This window comes from Megascapheus bottae, chromosome 3 (genome assembly GCF_031878675.1).
Source record: "Megascapheus bottae isolate mThoBot1 chromosome 3, mThoBot2.hap1, whole genome shotgun sequence".
NCBI lineage: Eukaryota > Metazoa > Chordata > Mammalia > Rodentia > Geomyidae > Megascapheus > Megascapheus bottae.
Window position 1 is genome coordinate 63,073,548 of NC_143511.1, and position 24,944 is coordinate 63,098,491.

Here is a 24,944-nt window from a genome sequence, read left to right on the forward strand (position 1 = left end):
TGAAATTAAAAACTTCCTTGAATGTAATGACAATCAAGAGACATCACAAAGGAACTTATGGGACACAGCAAAGGCAGTTCTCAGGGGCAAATTTATTGCACTAGGAGTGCATATTAAAAAGACAGAAGAAGAGCATGTAAATTACCCAAAAAAGAAACTGAAACACCTAGAGGAGCAAGAAAAAGTTAATTCTAAAACAGCTAGAAGGATAGAAATAACAAAAATAAAATCAGAAATTTCAGAGATTGAAATAAGATCTAGTATACACAAAATTGATAAATCAAAAAGTTGGTTCTTCGAAAGAGTAAACAAAATAGACATACCCTTGGCAAGATTAATCAAAAAAGGAAAGGGGAGACTCAAATAAACAAGATTAGAGACCCCACGGGAACAATCACAACTGATTCCCAAGAAATCCAGTCCATAATGAATAGGTACTACCAGGGCCTATATTCAAAGAAACAAGAAAATCTAGTAGAAATGGATGATTTCTTAAATAAATATAGACTACCCACACTGAACAACGATGAGGTAAACAAATTGAACAGACCAATTTCTTACAACGAAATTGTGGAAGCAATCAGGGAAATGCCAACCAAAAAGAGCCCAGGTCCAGAGGGATTCACTGTGGAATTCTACAAGACGTTTAAAGATGAAATAGCACCAATACTCTTGAAACTCTTCTGAGAAATAGAAACAGAAGGAGCAATACCAAACTCATTTTATGAAGCTAATATTACTCTCATCCCCAAACCAGGGAAAGACCCAACAAGAAAAGAAAACTACAGACCTATCTCTCTAATGAACACGGACACAAAACTACTCATTAAAATATTAGCCAACAGAATCCAGAAACAAATTTAAAAAATTATACACTATGATCAAGTGGGCTTCATCCCACAAATGCAAGGCTGGTTTAACATTCGCAAATCAATCAATGTAATACATCATATCAATAGAGTTAAGGATAAGAATCATATGATAATTTCTCTGGACGCGGAGAAGGCATTTGACAAAATACAACATCCAGGGGCCGGGAGTTTGGCCTAGTGGTTAAAGTGCTTGCCTAGCATGCATGAAGACCCGGGTTCGATTCCTCGGTACCACATACATAGAAAAAAAGCCAGAAGTGGTGCTGAGGCTCAAGTGGTAGAGCTCTAGCCTTGAGAAAGTCCAAGGACAGTGTTCAGGCCCTGAGCTCAAGCCCAGGACTGGCAAAAAAAAAAAAATACAACATCCATTCATGTTGAAAGCACTAGAAAAAATAAGAATAAGAGGTACATTCCTCAAAATAGTGAAAGCCATATGTGAAAAACCTACAGCCAGTATTATACTAAGTGGTGAAATACTGGAACCATTCATTCACCTTAAAATCAGGAACTAGACAGGGATGCCCACTCTCTCCACTTCTCTTCAATATAGTGCTGGAACCCTTAGCCAGAGCAATAAGGCAAGAAAAGGACATCAAAGGGATCCACATAGGGAAAGAAGAAATTAAACTATCCTTATTCGCAGACGACATGATCCTCTACTTGAGTGACCCAACAAACTCCACTCCCAAACTTCTAGAATTAATAAACCACTTTAGCAAAGTGGCAGGATACAAAATCATTCTTCAGGAGTCAGTAGCCTTCTTGTACACCAACAATACACAAACAGAAGGCGAAATCAAGAAAATGATCCCATTCGCAATAGCCCCCAAAAAGAATAAAATACTTAGGAATATACTTAACCAAAGATGTAAAGGAATTATTGAATGAAAACTATAAAAGCCTAATGAAAGAAATTAAAGAGGACACTAGGAAATGGAAAGACATCCATGCTCATAGCTAGGGAGAATCAACATAGTGAAAATGGCTATACTGCCAAAATTGATATACAAGTTCAATGCAATCCTCATCAAAATCCCAAAGACATTCTTTACGGAAATTGAAGATATAATCCAAAGATTCATATGGAACAAGAAAAGACCTAGAATAGCCAAAACAATTCTAGGCAAAAAGAGCAATGCTGGTGGTATTACAATACCAGACTTCAAACTCTACTATAGAGCCATAATAACAAAAACTGCTTGGTACTGGCACAAAAACAGACCAGAAGATCAGTGGAACAGAATAGAAGACCCAGAAATAGAAACACATACCTATAGGCAACTTGTATTTGACAAAGGAGCCAAAGATATACAATGGAACAAACACAGTCTATTCAATTATTGGTGCTGGCAAAACTGGGCAGCCACATGCAGAAAACTAAAAATTGACCCTAGCCTTTCGCCATGCACAAGCATTAACTCAAAGTGGATCAAAGACCTCAACGTCAGACCGGAAACCGTGAAACTGCTACATGATAAAGTAGGAGAGAAACTGGAATTCAAAGGCACAGGCAACAGATTCCTGAACAGAATCCCAGGGTCACAACAGATTGGAGAAAGACTCGATAAATGGGACTACCTAAAAATAAAAAGTTTCTGTACAGATAAAAACATAGTCGCAAAAGTAGAGAGTCAGCCAACCAACTGGGAAAAGATATTCACCGACAATACATCTGACAAATACTTAATATCTAGTATCTACAGGGAACTCAAGAAACTAATCCCCTGAAAAACCCAATAAACCATTCACTAAATGGGCAAGGGAACTAAAGAGAGACCTATCAGAAGGAGAGATTAAAATGGCAGAAAAATATATGAGAAAATGTTCATCATCTATGGTCATAAAGGAAATGCAAATAAAAACAACCCTAAGATACCACCTTACCCCAACAAGAATGGCCAAGATTTCAAACTCAGACAATGACAGTTGCTGGCGGGGTTGTGGAGAAAAAGGAACCCTACTACACTGCTGGTGGGAATGCAGACTAGTTCAGCCACTCTGGAAAGCAGTGTGGAGGTTCCTTAAAGAACTGAAAATAGACCTTCCCTATGATCCCTCCATATCACTTCTGGGCATCTATCCTGAACAGCATGACCCAGGATATTATAAAGTCACCTGCTCAACTATGTTCATCTCTGCACTATTCACAATAGCCAGGCGATGGAAACAATCCAGATGCTCTACTGCAGATGAATGGATACAGAAAATGTGGTACATATATACAATGGAATTCTACATGCCAACAACAAGATAAAATAATGGCATTCGCAGGGAAGTGGATGAATCTAGAGCAAATCATGTTGAGTGAGACAAGTCAAGACCTAAGGAACAAAAGGCGCATGGTATCCTTAATATGCGGCTATTAAATCCAAAGAGTACAAGAGCGAGGACTCAATAACTGCATACCCAAAGCTATGGACATGGTAATGGAAATACAAACATAACTATATAGACATAAAAACCTATGACTCTATAGACATAATGTTTTATTTCATAAATTGATATGTTTCTATGACATACAAACCCTTAGCCTAATTTTGATTAAGTTCTAAAGACTAAGTCCCAGAGATTGTAATTAGAGATTCCCTCCTTGAACAATTGTGTGTTAAACTTGTCATTTAAAATATGATGTAAACATAAGCCATATAATGAATGATTGTTGTCCTTAATGTACTATGTTATCTCTTATCACTTTTGCTGTCCCTTGTTTATCTCATATTGTTACACTATCTCACTTTGTTACCTGATATATTGGATATATTTGGATTTGGTTATCTGAAATTGGATAGGGAACGGGGGAAAACAAGATGAGGGGTGGGGTGGGGGGAGGGAAATGGGGACCAAGACATGTGAAAGGGTATCAATGTATGGGAATTAATGCACCTTCTATCTGGCAAATATCATGTAACCCTTCTATTAATTACAATAAAAAAATTGTAAAAAAAAAAAAAAAGAAGTAGCTGTGAGTTTCCTAGCAGAAAATGCAAAAATAGAAAGACAATGATTATACAATGATTCTTACTGATAAAAAGAAAATGTACCAAAATATCCCAATAGCTAAGTGCTCAAAGGAAATTAATTATATGGGTCCTTTACACAAATAATCTAGAATAGTAAGCTAATGTGTAGAGAAAGAGAGCTAAATTAAAAAAAAAAAAAAGCTAACTATGGAGCTCTTATTGCACAAAGAACCCCAAATAAGGAGAGTTATATAGCTAACAGTGACTAAGCAGAACACAGAGAATTTCTCACATATCCATCAAGGCATAAATCTTGAGGCTGGGGAACAGCTTGGTGAGCTGAAGTCGGCATCCATCCAGCAGGCCACCCCTGAACTCTGTTCCTACTACCCACACTCTTGACAGTGGCACAATGAGACACAAGTCCTGCAGGGACCTGGGGTGTGCCTGGCCCCAAATCTCCAGCGCCTCCCCTAGAGCAGAGGTAGGATGAACGTATCCTCCCCTAGAGCAGAGGTAGGATGACAGATTCAGTGCTCTGCAGAAAGCCCAGGGTCAGTGGGCTGGAAAAGGCCAGGCTAACTTCAGCCCCATCCACATAGCCCAGGCTTCCTAGTACATGGGACATAGTGGGAAAACCAAGTGGGATGAGCAGGAGCAGAAGGAGTTGACATGAAACAAGCACCTTGCTGGGAGCACTGCAAGTGGCAGGGGAGACTGGAAGCTCAGCTGAGCTGGGGGCTGGTGCTGGCCCCACAGGACTTGACCTTTGGCTGGGCTTCTGTTCAGATAATCCGGCTGCTTTTTTCCTCTGTGCAGCAATCTGGGACAAGACATTGTCTATGCTGCCACCTGAGGAGACAGAAACAAGAATGACCACCAGGGACCAAGTGCTCACTGTGACACAGGTGGGAGGAAACCGGGGTGTGCGGGCTCAGTGGAACCACATGCTGCAGACAGGCCCTCCCTGCTTGGCTTGGAGTCAGCTGACCACAACAGTGTTCTGGGTGGGAGCTGAGGTGCTGTGGGCAGAGACTTCCATGCAGCAGAGCATCACAGTAAGAGGTGGCCAAAGCCAGGAGGGGTGAGATTCAGTGCATCTTCAAGCAGCCCATGCCATTGTTAATTCTATGGTTAGCAGAGTGGCCTGCTCCCTGAGTCAGGCTCAGTTTCCATTTTTCCTCTCCCTATAGGGAGTTGGGTATACCTGGTCTTCAGGAAACCAAGAGTTATTAGGAAAGAAAGGGAGAAAGTGGTAATACCTAGGGCCAGGGAAGACAGCTGGTACTCGTGGAGCACACACATGCCAGGTGCTGTCACAAGCCCACATGTCCACCAGAGGGCACTGCATATGAACTGAGCTGGCCACTCTGGATCCACGCAGCTCTGGCTAAAGAAATCACTGAACAGACGTAAACTGAAAGGCCAGGCACTGGCTGCTCACGCCTGTAATCTCAGCTACTCAGGAAGCTGAGATCTGAGGATTGTTGTTAAAGCCTACCTGTGCAGGAAAGTCTATGAGACTTTTATCTGTACTAAACTACCAACAAAACCAGATATGGCACCATGGCTCAACTGGTAGAACACCAGCCTTGAGCACAAGAAGCTCAGGAACAGTGCCCATGCCTTGAGTTCAAGCTCCAAAACACACACACATACACACACACACACACACACACACACACACACACACTTGCTGCAGGTATCTGCATTTTGACCTAAGGAGCTCACAATCTCCAGATGTGTAGAAAAACAGGTACAGAGCAGTTTACACCTGATGAAGGTGTACGGTGAGGGGACAGGCTCTCCCTGCAGTTTATTCCGTCTCTGCTGGCAGAACAGTGTGACCTTGGGCAAGTCATTTGACTGTCCTGAGACCCAGCTTCCTCGTCTACTGGATGGAAGAAGATAATCCACAAATGAAGGGGATGAATGATTTAAACAACCTGGCACTGTGCCTGGTGGAGTGCTCAATAAATTATTATTGCACTTTTATAAATATTCATGGTATGCATAAAAATGTTTTGCAGAGACATACATTAAATGTCAATGCTGATCCTTGGTGGGTGAGATGATACCTTTTTTGGTCTTTTGGCTCTTCTGGAAGAAACATATTCTCCTTATGCAATGCCTAAAGCCACAGTCCTTCCAGCCAGCTGGCTCTAGACAGTCCTGGGTGTCCCAGAAGGACTGAGAGATATGCTGCAGTGCCAGAACAACTGGAGGGCATTCTGGTTTCACACATAATTGCCCACTCCGAACTTCTGTGTCTTCATCGGTTCAATGAAGGGGCAGAATGGAAGCCCTCCGAGGTTTAACCTCAAAGATTTTAAACACCATGAAATGACTTGCATTTTCCTTAGCAAACTTTTACCTGGTGAAAAGCATCATGGACTTTATTTCCTTTCTTCTTTATCCTCATGCCAAGAAAATGTATAAAAACAATCCTGAGATGTTAATCTATGACCCAAGAAGTCACCTGTGTGTGGCCAGTTGTAGGACTATCTGTGGACAGCAGGGGGGCGGGGGCAGCTGTGTCACCTCCCCAGGCAGCCTGGCCGCCACTCACCTGAACGGTTATGCAGGTCCCCACTGTGCCTGCTCATGCCGCCTGCTCCACTGGAGCCCCCAGAGGAGTGCGGAGAGTGGCTGAAGTTTCCGGAACTGGTGGGGGAGGCTGGGCTTCTGGTCAGGCTGGGGAACTTAACAGGCCTGGTGGGGCCCTGCAAGGACAGGGTGGGTGTGGTCAGGGCGGGCACTGCCTCCTGCATACACACGATGCACCAGTGCCCACCTGCCTAGCAGCTTCACGCTGGGTGGAGTTTTCCTCTATCTGGACGCTCAAGCTGGACGCCAGGTCACCAGCTTCTACGGGCCACCTGCCTTCCACCGCATACCGGGGCCTTCTGGGAAGAAGGCCTGACTCTGCCATTCATCAAGAGGACTAGGAAGGCCCCATGTCATCCATGACAAAACTCATCCCTCAGCCCCACCTGGGCTGGTGATCATCTCTTGGCACCCAAGGCTGCTTGTCATGCTGCCCCAGCCTGTCTCAAGCCCTCCATCCCAGTGCCAGTACTCTGGTCATGTCGTCTACAACCAGATCTGCTCCAGATGCTCTGATCTTGTCTTTGCCTATGCTTTGGTTCCTGCCTGGCCCCTCTGTGCTTCAGGGCCTTTGCCTGCGTGCCCACTACCAATGGCCCTCCTCACTGTACACCACGGCTCCTGCAGTCCTGGGTCAGAAGCCTCCTGGCCGAGGCGGTCCAGGCTGAGCTTGTTCCTTGCACCCTGGGCGTTCAGCACGGCCCCCACCACAACTTAGGAAAGTGTGCATTTACTGTGGCCTTTGGGGGCGGGGCAGCCTCCTGGGGACCCAGCCCTCTCTTAGGCACACAGCAGGCTCAGTAGAGCATAAAGGCTGCAGTGGGCTGAATGGTGGCTTCCAAAAGAGAATTCAGAGCCCGAGAAGTCATCTGGGAGGAGTGAATGCCACTCCCAAGGCTCATTTCCTCCTGGGATGTGCATACACAACATATACAAGGCTTTGGGGTGACAGCTAATCCTGGGGGACCTGGTGAGCCCTAAACTCAAGACAGGCAGAGGGCATCCTGAAAAGAGGATGTTAGGTGGCCCTGGGGACAGAGACTGGACACCCATGGCCACGGCGCCAGGAAGGTCTAGAGACCACAGATGCTGTAATGGTAACAGCAGATCCCCCAAGCCTCCCAGCCTTCAGAGGGAGCCTGGATCTGCATATCCCTCACTTCCAGGTCTCTGCCCTCTACACAAGAGAGGACATTTTGGCTGTTCTGAGGCAATAAACCCAGTGTGGGTTGCAGTCGTGCTAGGAAAGTCATTCTGGGGACCCTGCTGAAGTGGCCCAAGGGAAGGCCACAACAAAGAATGCCAGCCACAGCCCGGGCTCACACATGTCTTCTGTCTGGGACACTGCCAGCCTGCAGCTCTAATGCCTCCCTGAGAGCCTGGCCAGGCATCTTGCACGCTGTCCTCGGTTTCGCATCTGTGCCCATAGTGTGGGGCACACAGACGGGACCACCACAGCAGGCTGGCTGTGCTCCATGGAGTGCTCACTGCATTCAGTGAGCAATTCACTGGTGATGCTGACCTTGGTTCTCTGGGCTCAGTTATGCTAAGATGTCTCAAGACGGTTCAGGTACCCTCCCACCTGACTGGGAAGAGGGTCAGAACACAAAACGGTACGGCCAGCCTGAACAGCATCTCTGAGCACCAGGTTCTTGGCCTCCCATGAGTGATTTAATATTGCAATGGTACCGTGGCAGCAGGGAGAGCAGGGGCAGATGTGTCATACAGATGCAGCAGAAGGCCAGGAGCTCCTGCAACCCCTGGGCATTCAGCCACAGGGCCCTCCCTAAATCCCTGCCCTCAGTTTGTCTGTACTGTGCCCACAATGTGAACAACCTACACACGCACTACGGACAACCTACCACCTCGGGAAGGTACCGAAACAGGTCAAGGGGCCAACACCAATGTTAGGCACCATCATATCCTATTCTCTCAAGAAAACAGTGCAGGAAGTTGGTCTCTTGCTGTGTGCACCTGAGTGACGGTGGCATGAGGTGTGATTAGAAGCTGAGAACGTAATTTCCAATCCTAGGTCCCTAGCCACCTGGGTCATGGCTGTCAGAAGGTCATTCCCTCCTGGCTGGGTCCCAGTCTCAGCACTGAAAAGAAGGTTAGGTTAGATAGATAGAACATATTTTCAAATATGGTCCCCAGAGCTCCAGAGTTCCAGAGAGAGGTCAGATGCCTCTGATGGCATGACATTCACCTCTTCCAAAAGTCACTGAGTTTTACAGTAGGACTACATAGGCAACAGGATATGGCTCAAAGGGAACGTAAGCTCTGAGCCCCGACTTGGTGAGTCTGAGGTCCTGCTGCCCACTATACAACCCCATTCCATGAATGTCAGGACCTGACTGGGAACTTACGGCGTCTGTGCCTGTGCTGCCCACAGGGTGTGTCCTGCCGCCTCGCTGGGGCAGCACAGTCTTGGGGGGGTCGGTCTTCCCGTTGTGACAGGTCCGGGACCGATCAGAGCTCCACAGCTCAAAGCTGGATGGGGGCAGGAAAGGGGGGATGACTGCCTTCAGCTTGTCGCTTGGGAGTCTGGGGAAGGGGGCTCCATTCCGCAGCTGAGAAAGAAAAGATCCGGGGGTTAGACAGATCCAAGATGGGGGTCCACTCTGGGGGTTAGGACTCTGTTTGTCCCATCTTCCTGTGGCTGGCACCCACCCATTCCCCCACAGGCCAATGATTTCTCCATCTGAGACTAGAGCCCAGGTAGCAGCCTCAGCTCTCAACACCCACCCACTCCCACAATGCCATGAAGGGAGAGAAAGCCAAGGTGAGCAGTCCTGGGAAGCCTGGGAGGGTATTCTCTCAGGGGTACAAGACGTGGAAGGCCTGGAGCTGAGCGGGAGATACAGGATGAGGGAACTAAGCTGTGAGGAGACCATCACAAGCGGGGAAGGGCTGGGGAGAGGCACAGAAGCGCTGCCCACGGCTTTCCCCACTCACCACCTGCCGGCCCACACAGCCATGCCTCACTGCTGGCCTTCCACCCAGCAGGTTTGACTTTGGGAAAATGTGACTTGGGGGAGAGGTGGGTGGGTGAGTCTAAAATCCACACAGTGATGGGGGTTCATCAAGGAACAGCAGTCACTCCGTCCACACTTGCGTTAATTAAGAAGACAGGGAAACTCAGTGCCAGATGGCGCTTTGCAGGGATGGGCATCCCACAGCTAAACCGGCCTCGGGAGCTGGGCAGGTGGCATCTGTGCACCGATGGCTGCCCACACCCACGCGGTGGCCTGCAGGGTGGGAAGCAGGAGCACTGGAGCCCTCTGCTGGGTACTGGGAAGGAGAGCAGGGGAGGGCAGCTGCTCCCTCATGCCCACTGGGCTGCTTTCCTGAGGATGTGCTTCCCCCATGCCCTTGACATCCTCGACCTGCAGGAGCAGAGCTGGGCAGGGCTGGACATACGGGGCAGCAATGCCACCACTGCATCCCTTTCTGGAAGCCACCTTCCCACCCATTGCCTAAGAGTTTGCTTCCTTGGTATTTATCTTGAGGAATCACTGGGCAATGGGAGGAGTTTGAAGTAATGACGGCATTCCACAGAGTTGTTGAAAGTACACACCCTGACAAGGAAAGCCACTCCATATCCGGTGACCTTAAATGTAGCATGGCTAGTGTTGGGACAACACAGCGAACAACACAGGAGCAATGATGAAGCCATCAGCCTCACACAGTTCTCAGGCAGATTAAATGAGTTAATATATGCAGAGTGCCCAGAATAGTGGCTGGCATTTAGTAAGTGCTGTGGTATATGCTATTATTATACATAATATTATACAATATTCATATGTGCTTAAAATGCTTAGGCAAAATACTCAGAAAATACATACCATAAAATACAGCCCATAACTCTGAGTATGTGACTGGGGGTGATTTCATTTTCCTTCTTGATACTTCTGTCATTATTTCCCCAAATTCCTAGACACTTGTCTTTAGACTGAAAGTTGTTACTGCCATGTAAGAGTGTGAGCTGTGTCACGCTGCACAAGCTCCCACTTCTGGGGGCCCACAATTCACCCCTGCTGGCCTGGCGGGGTGTGTAGGCAGAACCTGCTGGGGAGAGCCTAGGTCTGAGTTTCTAGTGCCTCTTGTCTTGTAGGTAGGGGAACTCTTTGGCTAATTCTCCTGTCTTTGCCAATACTGCCCTCTGCTGGCCTCCAGGAGGGTCCAGGCACTACGGGAATGTCAACCACAAGACTCCAGTGCCTTAGATGAGCTCACATGGCAGAGCACTAAACCACCTGGGGCTGACCTGACCTGACAGCCCAAACTAGGGTGGTTCTTGCCCTAGAAAAGACCCACTTTTAGTCCACTGGAAGTGTATTCTTTTCCTGACACTTTATTTTTTTCCTGTCACTACATTTCACATCTTGTCTCAATTCTCTTCATGGTAAAGCTGTGACTTAAAACACAATACATCTGTTTCAGCAGGACGTCAGAACCCTGCCCTCTGCCCATCTGGGAGGGGGAAAGCAGCTCTGCCTGGCAATCACCTTTCTACTACTCTGATTCTGACTGCTATCTTTTCCTTATCCACTGTTATTCTCCCTGCCTTCCTAGGAGGTTACTAAGTGCCAGGGGTCCTTTCCCCACCAGCTGCTCTCTAGAATCTCCAATCTGAGTTTTCTCTATTGGATGCCATTGGGATTGACTGCTTGGTTTGGCACCATATGCCACAGAGTTGGACTCATTTGTCCCTTATTAGATGGCTCAGATGTTATCTAGTCTCTAATATCTCAAATACAGGCACTTAAGAGGCCCTTATCTATCTCTTAGTATCTAATCTAACCTAGAACTCAAGCCTTCAGGCATTTATTTTCCCTTTTAAGGACTGATGTCTTCCCTACCCCTTTCCTCCTTCCCTCCCTAGCTCCTTTCTATTGTTCCAGTCTTTGGGAAACTGGGTTGCTCCACTGAGTTTGCCCCTCCCCCCCCCACACACATATACACACCAAATATGGTCTTCTCTCATTAAAGCATTTCCTTTGTTTCTGGCTTCTTTCTTTGCCTTTTCGTACACCTCCCTTTATAGTATCTTGAATTTAATTAGATGAAATTCCCTTATGCCACAAAAGACACTGAGAGACATGACAGATTGCCGGGAAACACAGACACTGGGAGATAGAGGCAGGGAGATGTCAGGAGGGAATTTAGAGAAGAGTGCACTACACTAACTTTCCAGACACTAGAAAGATACTCTAAAAAGTAAGCCCCAAGGGTTTACCTAGCTTGTGGATGGGAGATATAAGCCTCCCTTATCTAAGCTCCAGGTTTCAGATTGTCACTCTAGGAGGGGACACTGTGCCTAGACAATGACTGAAACTGTCATCCTTCTTCCAGAAAGGGCACATGTCAGCTCTCCCCGCAGGGTCATTCTTTGTAATGTACCATAGTCAGCTTACAAACTACCAGATCAACAAGTCTGGCTTCAAGATGGCACTCTCAGTGGGCTCCTTCCTTCCTTCCTTCCTTCCTTGCCAGCCCTGGGGCTTGAACTCAGGGCCTGAGCACTATCCTTGGGCTTTCTCAAAGCTAAAGTTCACCACTTGGGCACAGCACCACTTCCAGCTTTTTCTATGTGTGTGGTACCAAGGAATAGAACCCGGGTCTTTGTGCATGCTAGGCAAGCACTCTACCACTAGACCAAACTCCCAGCCTCAGTGGGTCTTTTCTGCTGAATTCTTCTAAATGGTCTGAGGTTCCCTATGTCCAGACCTTCATGTTTCTCTCTCAGAATCCAGACCTATGGAAGGGAGGCCAGAGGTGTCTCTCCTGTTCAAAGACATTCTAGATGATGCCCTAGTTCACTTCTGTTTTACCTTGCCAGCCTCCATAGTATCCTGGTCTTTCTTTTCTTCTAGCACAGTCTGTGTGATTCCCCTCATCCACCATATAGGACTAGTTTGTCACTAGTCAAAAAGTGGGTCATGATCTGTTTCCATGGAGACTTTCTAACAGGGCTGGGGAACCTGGGGCCCATGAGCTGAATACCTGTGAAATCGTTTGCTACATGATTGCACAGACATTGTGCTCTCCATGGCTGTGGCCAAGCTACTTGTATTGATAATTTTGTATAGAATACTAATGATGATCCAAATGACCCTTAGTTTAAAAAAAAAAAGTTTCTGTAGCCAGGCGTGGTGGCTCACGCCTGTAATCCTAGCTACTCAAGAGGCTGAGATCTGAAGATTAAGGTTCAAAGCCAGCCTGGGCACAAAAGGACCTGAGACTCTTATGTCCCATTAACCTCTAGAAAATGGGAAGTGGGGCTTGGCACAAGGGTAGGGTGGTAGCCTTGAGCTGAAGAGCTCAGGGACAGCAGCCAGGCCCCATGACCCACCAAAAAAAAAAAAAAAGTTTCCTACTTTAGCTGGGCACTGGTGGCTCACACCTATAATCCTATCTACTAAGGAGGCTGAGATCTGAGGATCACAGTTCAAGGCCAACCTGGGTAGGAAAGTCCCTGAGATTCTTATCTCTATCAAAATACTAAAAATGGGGCTGTGGCTCAAGAGGTGGAGCACAGAAGCTCAGGGACAGTGCCCAGGCCCTGAGTTTAAGCCCCCAAGGCTGGTGCACATGCGCACACGTTCCCACCCAATCCTCTACTAACGCTCTGGATGGGCTTCCTGCCGATGACACTCACCTATTTCCTTTCCTCCGGAATGCTTCCATCTTTTGCAGATTCTGCTCTAACTCTCCAGGTGGACTCTGCCACTCTGTCCTCTGACTTGAGGGGAAGTCACTGAGAGAGACCACAGTGGTTACAAAGTCTAAGAATACACAGGCGTGATGTGCTTGGCACAGGTGTTATTTTGTGCATTGGCCCATCAAGGGCGGGACAAAACTTTCACTTGCACTCAGGCTATCAGAGAACAACTGACTAGTCATTATGGCCAATTTTCATTTTTCAGCTCAATGTTGATGCACATTACAGTCTTGGCATACCTAAGCTAAAACTTTCTGTGTATGTATGTGAACCTTTTTTAGGATGGCTCTTAAACTGCTTTTTAATTATTTATTTTGGTGGGTCATAGGGCTTGAACTCTAGGCCTGAGTGCTGTCCCTGAGCTCTTTAGCTCAAGTGCCCTACCACTTGAGCAACAGACCCACTGCTCATTTTCTAATGATTAATTGAAGAGTCTCACATTCTTTAGTGCCAGGGCTGCTTTTGAACTTCGAGCCTCAGATCTCAGCCTTCTGAGTAGCTAGGATTACAGGTGTGAGCCTGTGCCAGCTTTTTTTTTTTTTAATTGGTCAAAGGGCTTGAACTCTGGGCCTGGGTGTTGTCCCTGAGCTCTTCATCTCAAGGCTACAGCCCTACCCCTGGGGCTACAGGCCCACTTCCCTTGAACCGCTTTTTAAAGTTAATATATAAAGGTGTCACTCTTGCTACTCAGACTCAAAGAAACATAGGCTCCACGGCCTCCCTCATTTATAACAATCAGTATACATCTAGGATTCTCCTCGCAGAGGATCATAATAGCTCAAAAGCTGTGTACATATGTCCATATAGGATGAGGCTAAGCGAAATGAACTTCAGGATATGGAAACAAGAGGTTTACCTTTCTGATTGTTATTCTTAATGTGAAGCTATTTCTTTTCTCCTTTTTCCCCTTAAGGTTTATCTCATGTTGTTACTGTATTGGAATGTGGTACCTAGTATATGTTAATTTGTTTATTTGAAAAAGGGAAGGGAAGGGAAAAACAAGGTGAGTGGGAGAGGGCGGGGGGGGGGTGGAGGAAATGTGGGAGTAAAACATGGAAGGGGTAACAACGTTCAAGAAGGTGTACTCACCACCTGATGTATGAACTGTAACCCCTCTGTACAAAACCCCAACAAGAAAGTTTTTTTAAAATTGGCTGTTTGGGGCCTGTAGTTTGGCCTAGTGGTAAGAGTGCTTGCCTAGCATTCACAAAGAGCTGGGTTTGATTCCTCGGTACCACATACATAGAATAAAAGCTGGAAATGGTCTGTGGCTCCAGTGGTAGAGTGCTACCCTTGGGAAAGCCCAAGGACAGTGCTCAGGCTCCTGAGTTCAAGGCCCAGGACTGGTAAAAAAAATAATGGCTGCTTGATATTGTCATATGTATAATTTGAATTTTCTTTTAAAGGACATCGATCTACTAACAAAAATGTCTTCCTAACCTATTATTATATAGAAAAACAGCTTTATATTGCTTTTCTCCCTGGGTCTTCAATGAAACAGAAGCTGCTAAGACTATATTATTTTAGGGAGAGAAGAAAAAAAATGTTCATATCCAAAAGTTTGGTAAAAGCAATTTCAAAGTGTATATTGGAAAGGAAGGACAGAAAGAAATCAGCAAATAGGATATAGGAGGGAATGAGATGTGTTTGGGGAAAACAAAGTTAAAAGGAAGAAGTAATGCTTTGAGGTGAAAAAGGATTTTGTATAGGAAGCTTTGTTTTCAAATACTGTTCCAAAATGGAAAAGTAGGGTGAGATTAACGAACAAAACAAAAAGAGGGTTCAAGAACATAGCAAAATGTAAGAGTAGGTCTTATGTATATTAATATTGAATTTTTTTTGCCAGTCCTGGGGCTTGAGCTCAGGGCCTGGGCACTGTCCTTGGGCTTTTTCAAGGCTAGCACTTGAGTCTCACTATCACTTCCAGCTTTTTTTTCTATGTATAGAATACCAAGGAATCAAATGCTAGGCATGCATGCTAGGCAAGCACTTTACCACTCGGCCAAACTCCCAGCCCCTAAATATGAATTTTTTTTGTGTGTGGGGGAAGGTCATGGGGCTTGAACTCAGCCCGGGCACTGTCCCTGAGCTCTTTAGCTCAAGGCTACTGCCCTACCCTTAAAGCCAAGCCCCACTTCCTGTTTTCTAGAGGTGAGCTGGAGATAAGAGTGTCAGGTCCTTTGGTGCCAGGGCTGGCTTCAAACCTTGACACTCAGATCTCAGCCTCCTGAGTAGCTAGGATTATAGGTGGAAGCCACTGTGCCTGGTTTAAATATGAAATTTTTTCAAGTTTAGATGTGGATCATTACCTTGTTTATAATTTAAAAGATTATCTGAAGGCTTTTCTTTTTCTTTTGTACTCAGTCTGAGGTTTGAACACAGGGCCTAAAGCTTTCATTCTGTTTTCACTCATAGCTGGCACTCTAACACTTGAGCCAAGCCTTTAGTCTGGCATTCTGATAATTAACTGGAGTATCATTGACTTTTTCTGCCTAGGCTGGCTCTGAACCATGATCCTCCAGGCCTCAGCCTCTTAAAAAGTTAGCATTGTAGGCAGGAGCCACCAGCACCCAGATCTGAATGGCTTTTCTAAAGTCAAGATTAAATGCACTGATGTAAAATTAGCTCTCAATTCTCCATGAGGTGGTCTTAATATCATTCTGTTCACTTTTGACTTCTTAGGACACTGAGTTATAGCTGAGTCAAAGTTGACTTATATAAGCCTTCTAGGATGCAAAGCTTAGAAAAACACTTTACCAAGTTAATGCCTTCTAAATTTACATTGTTAATGACCCCACTAGTCAATGCAGGCTCATGTCCATGAGTTCCTAATTATAAAAAGAAAAGCTGGGGGCTGGGAGTTTGGCCTAGTGGTAGAGTGCTTGCCTAGCATGCACGAAGACCCAGGTTCGATTCCTCAGTACCACATACATAGAAAAAAATCCAGAAGTGGTGCTGAGGCTCAAGTGGTAGAGCTCTAGCCTTGAGAAAGTCCAAGGACAGTGGCTCAGGCCCTGAGCTCAAGCCCAGGACTGGCAAAAAACAAAAAACAACAACAACAAAAAAAGCTTTATGGTCCTAACAGTGCTGTCGATCTCCGTTATTATCTTAAAATACTATATGCAACAGAAATAACTAGACTGCTTTCAAAATTTTAAAACATAGCTATTCTAAGTCTTTTTTCATTGCAGTTTTGATCCTCTGCTGGAATATATGCAGTCAGGCCCAGAGGACAGCTCTTAGACTACTGACTTGTCGATCTGAGTTAGCTTTTTAAATGTAATGGATTCCAAGTTAGCACTGCCTAGCAGGTACTTCTTCTAAATCTTTTTGTTGTTTAAGTTTGGTTCCAAAGGGTCTTCTTGGCACAGCTTCCCACCTGGCATGTCTGTCACCCCGATCTGATGAAGGATCTCTCTTCCTGGCAATGCAAAAGGACTTACTGAATAAAGCCTATCCTGGGGATGAGTTTGGAGGAAAGCTGCTCAGACAAGAGGGATTTTGTTATAATCCAAATAGAGTCACTTCCAAAAGCAACTAAAGCCTAGATACAGAGAAGAAATGGTCCATCAGCAAGGCTACTTTCACGCAGAACTTCCAACTACACAGAGACTTCGATCCTTTTCCCTGCTATACCCACTATTTCTATAGCTCCAAGAGAAATTCAAATGCTTCTCTTCCTATGAAACCATCTATTTGTTAATGTTCTAGCCAAGTTTGTTTCTTCTTGGTTCCAGGCTATAAAAGTATAAATAATACAGCATAAGGGCAAACCTTACTAAACTCTGAGGAGAGGATAGAGAGGCAGGCAGTACTTCAAAACAGGACTAGTCCTCAATGTCTGAACCATAGCACCAGGTGACATGTGTGCCACCTTAAAACAAAATGCTGTGCTATATTCAGACAATTCAGCCTAGAACTTAGAGGGCATCTCTCTTCTTGGTCCTCAGGTTGACATGGAAACCATGTTTTACTCTTGTTCCTGGCTCTGGTCATCTGTGGGCTCTTACTCTGCTGCAGTATTCCCTGCTGCATCTCACAGATCCCAGCCTACTGCCGTGTTTCTGCAGCATGGCTCCCCCTAAACACACTGGCTCATGTGTCACCTGTACACCACACCAGTATGAAGTAGAGGAAGGCTTACTTCAACTTCCCATTTCCTGAAACTCTTTAGGTTTTCAAGATCTTGAAGAAGAATTGATGGCCATGGGTGATGAGAAAATGAAAAGGGAACTTAAAATGGAGGATGAGATCACAAGGATTCTAAAAGAAGATACTATAATTAAACTTTACAACTTAAAAGTGATCAGACTAGACCATCAAGGTCATGAAATGTCACAAGATGGGTCAGCTTTTAGTATAACAGGCCACCATACATGGGGCATCAACAGGTAGAAAGAATCTAGGTCTCTAGCTCCAGTCTTGAACTTCATTTATGTGAGGGAAATAACCTGATGTGTTCCACCACTATCCATTGGGACCTGCAGTCAATTCTGGCTGAGCTTAGTCTGGATGTACCTGTAGTGCACAGATGAGGACACTGAGAACTCCCCCAGGCTGGGCACATGCTCTCCCCTGTGCCTCCCCTTTCCCTGATTCTCCACAACTTAGGTGGTGAGTCTCTGTCCACCATCAATTCCCGCCTCTTCAGGTCCCACTTGAGCACATAAGGACTTGAATCCAGCCATCAAGCACTGGTACATCCTTGCCCATAGTTCATGGCTGGCATCTGTTTCAAATCCTTAGTGCAACTCAATGTTACACATGTAATCATCCACTCCACCTGTGACTGCCACAGGGTGGAAAGCACCCATGTCCCTCTGTCAATCAGCTGATGATCAGAGGCTTTCAGAAGCACCCCCACACACACACACACTCACCATGGTTGTCAATAATGCATCTTCCTTCTCTCCTCTTGGGTTCCCAGGACCTGAGGGACAAATGGAAGCTTCCTGAAAGGCCTTCTCCTGTGGCCTCAGCCTGAGGATGAGTGGCTGGCTGGACAACCTTCATCCTGGAAAGCCAATTCTCAGGGGTGATTAATTATTTAATGGCAATTGGTATTCGATACTCTAATAGATGGGAGGCATTTAGAAAGAATCTTGGAGCATGTTTTGAGCTATTCCATCAGCCATTGTTGTGCAGGGTCAGACAGGGGAGCGCCGCTCAATAGTCCGTCGCAGACAATTGGTCTGTTGGAGAGATCCTAGCTATTCTACTTTCCTTTGGTATGCAAGTCTCCTTCAGTGACCTGGCAGAGTTGCCCACTGGGTTGAACTCTCCCATTGCTGGGGAGCTCATTGCCTATTCACAGGGAACCCCTTCCATTTCAAGACAGGACTGCCTGGCCTGTGGTCCACCATGGGACATAGGGCTATGAAGCAGACAGCCCCTGCAGGAAGATGCCACCCCCACGTGCCACCACTTCTTACCACTGTCTTTGGCCACAGGGGCTGTATTGGGGGGCCATGGGTGGCCAATCCTATCCTGGGAGGCGGCCCTCATTGTGGAGTCCAGTGCTGGCTCAGGCTCGTCAGAGAAAGGCAGAGGCTGGTTGCTGGACAGCCCTCGGGGCAGTGTCTGCATCAGTTTGAGCTTGCGGAACCTATTGGACATTCGGTTCCACCAGGACTGCCGAGGGAAGGCAGGGCAGAGGTCAGCTCTCTGCAGAGCAGGAGCAGGGAGGGTGGCCCAGGGACAGGGACTCCCCTTCTAAGCTCTAGGCAGGCATCACCAATCAAACATAGCATACTTCTTGACAATCAGTGCTTCCCACTGAATCCTTCCTGACCTTTTCCAACATGTGGGTGTGTCAGTAACCTCTCTCTGCCATGCCTCATTCTTTCAATCTCCTCACTGCACATGGAGAAGCACAGAGCCAAGTAAGGAAGCTGACCTGCTCAGTCTTCCAGTGAAACAGGGATAGGAAAGTAGACAAAAAAAATACACCCTCAATCTTTGCACTGTTCCCTCCTTCTAGCTCAGAGAGGGACCAAGCAGAGTCAGGGGACTGAGTGGGGTAGCCTGGATGGTCTGTTGTGGGAGCCAATGTCCATGCAGGCAGGCCTGGGCCTATCACCCAGGGGACCTCAGGACTCCTGCCAAAGGGATGAAGGACTGCACACTCCCTCTGTGAGGAAGAACCAGCCGCTGGGGAGGGAGGGCCAGGAGTGCGTGGCAAGCACTGGGCCTTCAGGAATAACACAAATTTGGCTCTAGGCATGCAGAGCAGGATGTGGAGTAGAAAATCTGCAAGTAGAACTCATTTCCGGGAAAGCAGTTAAGCAGCCTCTGGGCCACAGAGAGACCTCAGATGAGACAAACAGCCAACAGCCAAAACAGTGCCTGGAAAGAGGCATGGAAGGATAAGCCTTCTAAGGACTATGTCACAGAGACATTTTCAAAGATTTGCTGTTTTGTGTGATGACCCCAGTTTGTTCTATTGCTCCCTCAGATTAGCTGTCAGGCCCCTTGGGGCCTCCCAGTTGATCCTGCCGGAGGTAACTGGAAGCAGTGGGCCCTCACCTCCACCCCCGCCAGGCCCTCTGGGATCTTTTCAAATGGGGAGAAGCAAACCTTTAGGCCGCCCTTGTCATCAGGCAGCACGGGGATGCTCCAGGGCTGTCTGACCTTCGAGTGGGGTGGGCACGGTGGATGGCTGGGCCGGCCCTTGTCCTTGGTCACCTGCATGCAGACAGATGCCAGCAGTCGAACAAGTTCCGTGTCTATGGACACAAAAGGCAGTGTTTTACCTGCAAATATGTCTGTCGGGTTCAGGTTGACTCATCACATTCAGAAGTCAGCTCTAAGAAAAGGGCCTGTCACAGCAGAGGAGACGGGAAGGGCCAGCAGAGGACTAATGAGAGGCCAGTAATGTTGGCACCCCTGCCACAGTACCCTTGATCTGCAGCTTCTGCACTATGAGCCAGGGCCATGGCTCCATCTAGGCTTGGGCCCTAAAGTTCTTCCCAAGTCACATGACAATTCTGGCTATCACACAAATACTGTTCCAGGACCAGAGAGACCTGCCCTCCCTCTTAGACACTGCAGCTGGAGGGCAAGGCGCTGGAAAGGTTTGGGGAAGCTTGGCCAGATCCCTGCACTGCACTGGAGAGGGAAGTGCCTGGCTCAAAAGTCGTAACACTTGCAACTTACTCCCCTGGGAACAGGCAGGGCTTCAGACAGGGCTCAAAGAGGAGGTGCTGCCCTGGCTGGTGCTGAGAAGGGTGGTGCAGATATACAAGAACCCACCCGGATCATTCAGCAGCATCACCAGGTCAAAAGCCGTGTACCCATTTTTGGCACGAAGAGTGACATCAGCCCCTTGGTTCAGCAGGTATTTCACGATTTCCTTATTTCTGAGGAGGGAAGAAGCAGCCAGCATTAGACTCCAGGACACTCTCCCCACCTTCCTTCTGGCTCAAGACGTGAGCAGTCGCTCATTCGCTCCTCACTGATGCCATCCACAGCCCTCTTCAGAGGCCTAAAGCCTTGGAGTTGCTGATGTTGGACTGGAACCTCCAGAATCAAGAGCCAAAAGAGACCTTTTATTTTATCAGGTCATTGCCTCCAGCATTTTGTTAAAGTAACATGAAACTAAGTAACCCACCCACCTGAGCCAGAAGGCTGACTGTATTAAGGCATCTCAGTCTCTAAACTTTGAAGCAGGTATGAACAGCCTCACACCCCACCATTTCCCACCACTCGATGGGTCAGACACAAATGTACTTTAAATCAGTCATGATGTTCCAAGGGGTCTGACCCCATCCCTCCACTGGGACCACCTCATGCAGTCAAGCCTTGCCAGGGAGGCCTGAGACGCATCAACTAAGACAACCCACTGGTGCCAACAATGCAGGAACATGACATGACCACCTCACAGGAGGAGACTCGCATTTGAGTCAAGCCATTTAGAAGTCACAAAGATGTCCCACTCCTAAAGAAGCATCCCCTAGGGAGTAAGGGCCCTCCTGGATGGGGCAATTAAAGAAAGCCTCATCAGCCCCTAACACGCACACCTGAAGAAGGCCAGGTGACTCTGGCTGCCTAACACCAACAGGAGCCAGGACAGAACTGACCCTGTGTACTTCCCAGTGGGGTCACGTAAGGTCACAGACCTCAATGTATAAACACCAAATGAACTAGATGACCTTAAGTTTCTTTCTAAAACACTCCTGTTGCCCGGTTTCTCAGGACCACTGAGAAGCTCCATGGTGGGCTAGGGGGGAATGTGGCCATGGAAAATCAGATGCAGACTAAAATGAACCCTGGTTGCAGCCATCTTTTCTGTGGGCCTCAGTGTCTTCACAGCCATGGGGGTTATGTATAGCATCTTGGCACCAGAGGCCCCTACCCCAAACAGAGCACCTGCTCTGCCTTGTCACAGAGGGGGTGTTGGGATGCTGACCCGTGGTAGGTGGCCTGCATGAGGGCTGTCCAGCCATGCACACTGTCTTGCTTGTCGATGTCAGCGTGCCTCTCCACCAGCAGCTGCACCAGGAGTAGCTGCCCGGTGACGGCTGCTAGCATCAGTGGGGTGGCCCCGTCTCCGTTGACCAGGTTCACGTGGTTGGGGTCTTCATCGGCTATCTCCTTGACCAGCTGGAAGTTTCCTGCAAACGTGGCAAGAGTCTGGTGACCCAAGGGCTGTGGTTTCCACAGCAAGTACTCATCTGCAGTGCCTGCTGGACATCATGGGGGGGCCACTGAGGAGGGCTAGCCACTCGAGTCCCTGCCCTTATGAGGAACAGAGAAAAGCACACAAATGGACAGAGATGCTGTGTCTCATGGAAGAGGAGAAAATGGGGGAGACCAGCGGAAGGGGAGACACTGATTGAGATACACTGTACTGGAAGAGACAGAGGAGTTCGGGGGCTGGTGACTCACAGTCTGTAATCCTAGCTACTCAGAAGACTGACAGCTGAGCAGAGTGGATGAAGCTAGTCCCAGCAGGAAAGTCCAGGGGATTCTTATTTCCAATTAGCCACACACACAAAAACAAAAACCAAATAGCTACAGGTAGAGCTGTGGCTCACGTGGTAAAGTGCTAGCCTTGAGCACAAAAGCTTGGGCCTTGAGTTCAAGTCCCAGTACCAGCACCAAAAAGGACAAAAGAGGAAGAGAGTGATGAACGGCAGTGTCAGGTGTTGTTGGAGGGTAGGTATCAGGGAGGACTTCCTGGAGGCAGGATCTGAATCAGAGAGTAGAAACCCTCAGACTTTTGTCATGGAGACTACGGTAAGCAGGTGTGCAGAGGGACACAAGAGACACGGGGGCACAACTAGGAAATTTAGCTGGCAAGGGGGCCTAATAAAGCCAGGCCTCCAGAACCCGAACTTCCCTGGTGAAACTGGAAACCCACAGATTTCCCATGTGTCTCTCAAGCCCTCTGGGTGGTCCTGGAAAGGACCAGGGATACTGGACTGGGGGAACACGGCCCTGAGTTCTTCAACACTGCAGAGGTCTTTCCAAAGTACTTACCCATCTTCAGTGCGTAGAAAATGTCAGGACGCCGCTTCTCCTCATCTGAGTAAACAGAAAAAAAAAATTTTTTTTTTAAGTTAAGCTCAGAAAGATTCAAGGGAGCAATAAAATCACAAGGTGTAATCACACAGCCAACCTCTAGAGCAGATCTCCTTCTAGGGAGCTGTCTAGCCGCAGACCCTCAGCAGATGACCCCAACCACCATCTGGAACCTACTGCACAGTCCCAAAACATCCAGGGTCAGATCACTGCCCCATCGCATCCAAATGAAGCAGTCCTTTCTAGATACTGAAAAGCCCGATCTTGCGGGAAAGCACCGTTTTGGAAAACCCTGGGTTTCTGTAAGAATTGGAGGAAGAAACAGACAGCTTTCCTTTCAAAACTGAAAGTATAGGCCAGGAGTGTAGCCTAGTGGTAGAGTGCTCACCTAGCATGCATGAAGCTCTGGGTTTGATTCCTTGGTACCACATCCACAGAAAAAGCCAGAAGTGGTGCTTGGCTCAAGTGATAGAGTGCTAACCTTGAGGGAAAGTGCTCAAGGACAGTGCCCCGACCATAAGTTTCAGCCCCAGAATGGAGAAAAAAAGTGAAGGTATAACCATGAGATAATGCCAAGGCAGAGTCCTGAGACACAGTGGCTAGGCTCAACCGGACTCAACCCACGCCTTCCTTCCCAAGAACCAAGCAATCTGAACAGGACCCCTGCCGAGAACTACAGACACAGCTGCCCAGCAGTGAGCGCCCAGTAGGGTATCTTCATGCTGGCCTTTGCTTCCCTGTTGGTAACTAGACCCCCATCTCCTTTTCTCCCCACAACCAACGGGAGCCCTTTCCCGCTGCCATGCCTCCCTCCCAGCCTAGGCCAGTGGGTGCTCTGCTCCTGCCCTAAGGCAGTGCTCCTCTCAGCAGCCCGCCCGGCATCCTGCAGACAGAGCAGCTGCGAGGGCCTCCTGCGGCTGGCCGGCCAAATCAGACTGGAAGAAGCGGTACCCGTGCAAGAAGCAGCATGTATGCAATCTGCCTGAGATTCTGTGCCTGCTCAAGCCATTGGGTTCTTTGTCACCAATATAAGGTTGACATCCAAGTCACCAAGTTGTTTCAGAGATTAGGTGACAATATAGGAGTGAAAACACCTCATAAGTATGAAGCCCAGTGGAAAGAAAGCTGCTCTTTTCCAGTCACCAGCCTTACTTAACTCCCAGAGTCTCAATGCCAAGCACACCTGTCGAAGCATGTGCCTAATACTGCCTGAGAGAGGCTACCAAGAGAGTGTGGCACTCACTAGACACTGTTGAAAATGTACTGTGGGTGAGGACAGGAGGGAAAAACTGGGAGAGAATGAGGGCAGGCAGTGGCTCACACCTGTTATCCTAGCTCTACTCTGGAGGCTGAGATCTGGTGGACTCTTATCTCCAATTAATCACTAGAAAAGGGAAAGTGAGGTTGTGGCTTGAGGCTAGGGCGGTAGCTTTGAGCTGAAGAGCTCAGGGACAGCCCCAGGCCTAGAGTTCAAGCCCCATGACCCACAAAAAAAACCAACAACAACAACTAAAAAAGAAATGTACTCATTACCTGATTTACATAACTATAAGCCCTCTGTACATCACTTTAATAATAATAGAAAATATTTTTAAAAAATAAAGAGATGGTGTTGTATCTTAGCCTCAAAAAATTGTGTCATGTGCCTTTTAAGTATTGACAGATCATTTAACGGAGAACCATGCATTACTGGTCTCAGTGCTGCCCAATCAATAACTGTTGACTGTCAGTACAAACCATTCCGGAGTCTACAGCGGCTGACCCTGATGTGCCATGACCTGGGTTTGTCCTTTCTTTACTTTAGGCTTCAGTGCCCGGGAACCCATCCCAGCAGCTCCAGGGACTCTAGTCTATCCAAAGGAGAAGACACCTGCTCCAACCACTCCACCCCCCCCATACAGCTGTGATGAGAGGATGTCATAGCAGCAATAGTCTATGAGGCTGTCATAGCCAGCTGCACTTGGAAGGGGTGGATTTCCTGACCCCTCCACAGGTTCTGGAAAGGAGTCGGGCCCTGTGGCAGATTTGCTGAGGATTACTTAAGAGACCATGCAAATGCCAGCAAGTTGGCAAAAAAAAAAAAAGAAACAAGATGCACGAATAAATGTTTGCAAAACACCAGAACTCAGCTGAGATGTAGCTCAGTTGTAGCCTAGTACATGGGAGGCCCTGGTTCGATCGTCTGCATTGCACAGAACAGAGCATGTCAAATCATGAAACTCAAAAGGGGCCGAATTTTCACTCATTTCAGGTACATTC

The 24,944-nt window shown here is 47.4% G+C and overlaps 1 protein-coding gene across 1 annotated transcript in view; it reads right to left on the reverse strand.

Moving 5' to 3' along the window:
• Positions 1-24,944, reverse strand: part of Anks6 (ankyrin repeat and sterile alpha motif domain containing 6) — a 55,469-nt gene that overhangs the window by 20,513 nt on the left and 10,012 nt on the right. The window contains exons 3-11 of the mRNA XM_090330312.1: positions 22,644-22,688; positions 21,571-21,775; positions 20,415-20,521; positions 19,740-19,888; positions 18,596-18,794; positions 18,044-18,093; positions 8,806-9,009; positions 6,402-6,555; positions 4,518-4,684 (exon numbers count right to left, since the gene is read on the reverse strand). Coding sequence (XP_090186438.1) covers positions 4,518-4,684; positions 6,402-6,555; positions 8,806-9,009; positions 18,044-18,093; positions 18,596-18,794; positions 19,740-19,888; positions 20,415-20,521; positions 21,571-21,775; positions 22,644-22,688 — 1,280 coding nt within the window. The remainder of the gene's footprint in view (positions 1-4,517; positions 4,685-6,401; positions 6,556-8,805; positions 9,010-18,043; positions 18,094-18,595; positions 18,795-19,739; positions 19,889-20,414; positions 20,522-21,570; positions 21,776-22,643; positions 22,689-24,944) is intronic.